The sequence below is a fragment of the Theobroma umbraticum genome, unplaced genomic scaffold (assembly GCF_002168275.2).
Source record: "Theobroma umbraticum cultivar Fairchild unplaced genomic scaffold, ASM216827v3 scaffold_459.0, whole genome shotgun sequence".
In the NCBI taxonomy this organism is placed as follows: Eukaryota; Viridiplantae; Streptophyta; class Magnoliopsida; order Malvales; family Malvaceae; genus Theobroma; species Theobroma umbraticum.
The window spans coordinates 246,003-247,714 of NW_018397286.1; the positions used below are offsets into that span (position 1 = coordinate 246,003).

Genomic DNA, 1,712 nt, shown 5'->3' on the forward strand with positions numbered 1-1,712 from the left:
CACATTTTGATTCGTGGTTGGTCACATGTGCATACTTGTTTAATCGCATTTTGATTCTTCTTATCTTATCATAACTAGGCATCTTTAAATGGAAATCTTGAACCAGGGATATTCGCTTCCTTTTCATCTTCTCCATATGATTTTGAAATTTATTGCCTGGAATCAGCTAGGAGCATCTTTCCATTTTTTGGACTTTGACTTCATTTTGTTAAACATCAAGAGAATCAGTTTATAATGATTCTGAACACAGTTTTTATAAGCCTTAGCTTTCAATAGGTGATGTATCCATCTTGATTATTTTCTGAGGACCAGATTTAGATTTCTATGTGTTGATTGTTTCATATCATCATCAATATGAGTTCTATATAATAGAATAACCTTCTATAGTGCAAGCTTATGTAGGCTTGATGATGCTGTGAAACTCCCTGGAGGTATTGGAACCTTGTGGAATGGAAGAAAGTGGCTCTGTTGCTAGGAGATGGGAGGACTTGGACACTGATGTCTTGGTGAAGATCTTCCAGTCTTTTGACATCTTTCAGTTAACTTCAGGCGTTGCTAGTGTCTGCAGTTCATGGCATATGGCTTGTTGTGATCCTATGCTTTGGAATACACTTGATTTATCAGTGATGAGGTCAAATTTTATTAAAATTCCATTGGAGCCTTATGTATATGTTGATGCTCGTTCTGACAAGACATTGACCCGTATCTTGAAGATATCTTTGAGTCTCAGCCAGGGAAACATAATGACCTTGATTTTTCACTTTAATCTATATGTGAGTGATGATCAATTGACCTATACTGCTGAAAGGTAACTTTAGTGAATTTTACTTATTTAGAATCTTCTCAAGGTTTCTGATGGCATTACCAATCTTGTCAGTGAACATCTTTTCTTGTTTATAGTTTTTGATTATCTCTTTGAAATAAAAACATATTATGATATATCATATTAATCTTTGAAGGATGATGCTAACAAGGATTGTTTGTTACCTACACATGAACATATCTAATTCTTTTCTTTGAGTTTCAAGAGTCAATTAACATCGTGTGTGTTTAAAAATGCATTTGCTAATGGTATTGAAACTAGTGTATACATGAGCATCCTTTTTTGCCATTACGCTGATCAAACTATTGCTCTTTTTTTTTTCTTCTTGAGGGAAGGGGAGGGGTGTTGAAGAGGGTGTCGGTGCAGTGTTCCTCTTAATTATATGCTATTTTGGTGAATGCTTTGGAAAGTGATCTTGTCTTTCTTTACTGCAGGTGCCCACGCCTTAGACGGCTTGTTATGCCAGCTTGGAACAGAATAAAGAAAACTGGAATATGCAAAGCTATTCGCATCTGGCGGGATCTTAAATCCCTAACAATGCCTAGCATAGCAAACCCTCCATATCTCATGGAAGAAATTGCCAATAATTGCAAGAATTTTAGTGAACTCAAGGTGATGGGACCTTTTGACAATTTCTTTGCCACTACGATAATAACTTGTCTACCAAAGATAAAGGTTTTGAGCCTTCGCTGCTCAATGCTTCTGAAGGATGCCCTGATCTCCATCTTGGATAATTTACAAAACCTAGAAGTGCTTAACATATCTCATTGCCTTCTGATAGAAATACCACCTCTTCCTAACCCAAGAAGAATTATGGAGGAGCTTGATCAGTCTATCCTTGAGAAGGCATCTCAATTACGTCAATTTATCACGTGCATGAAAGACTCAT

General features: G+C 36.4%; 1 protein-coding gene across 1 annotated transcript; it reads left to right on the top strand.

Moving 5' to 3' along the window:
* Positions 1 to 13: 13 nt before the first annotated feature.
* LOC110428488 (RNI-like superfamily protein) lies at positions 14 to 1,708 on the top strand (the record flags this gene model as incomplete). Its single annotated transcript, XM_021444316.2, has 2 exons — positions 14 to 808; positions 1,258 to 1,708. Coding segments are annotated over exons 1-2 (810 nt in total), but the record flags the coding sequence as incomplete, so codon positions are not given.
* Between the last annotated feature and the right edge of the window lie 4 nt (positions 1,709 to 1,712).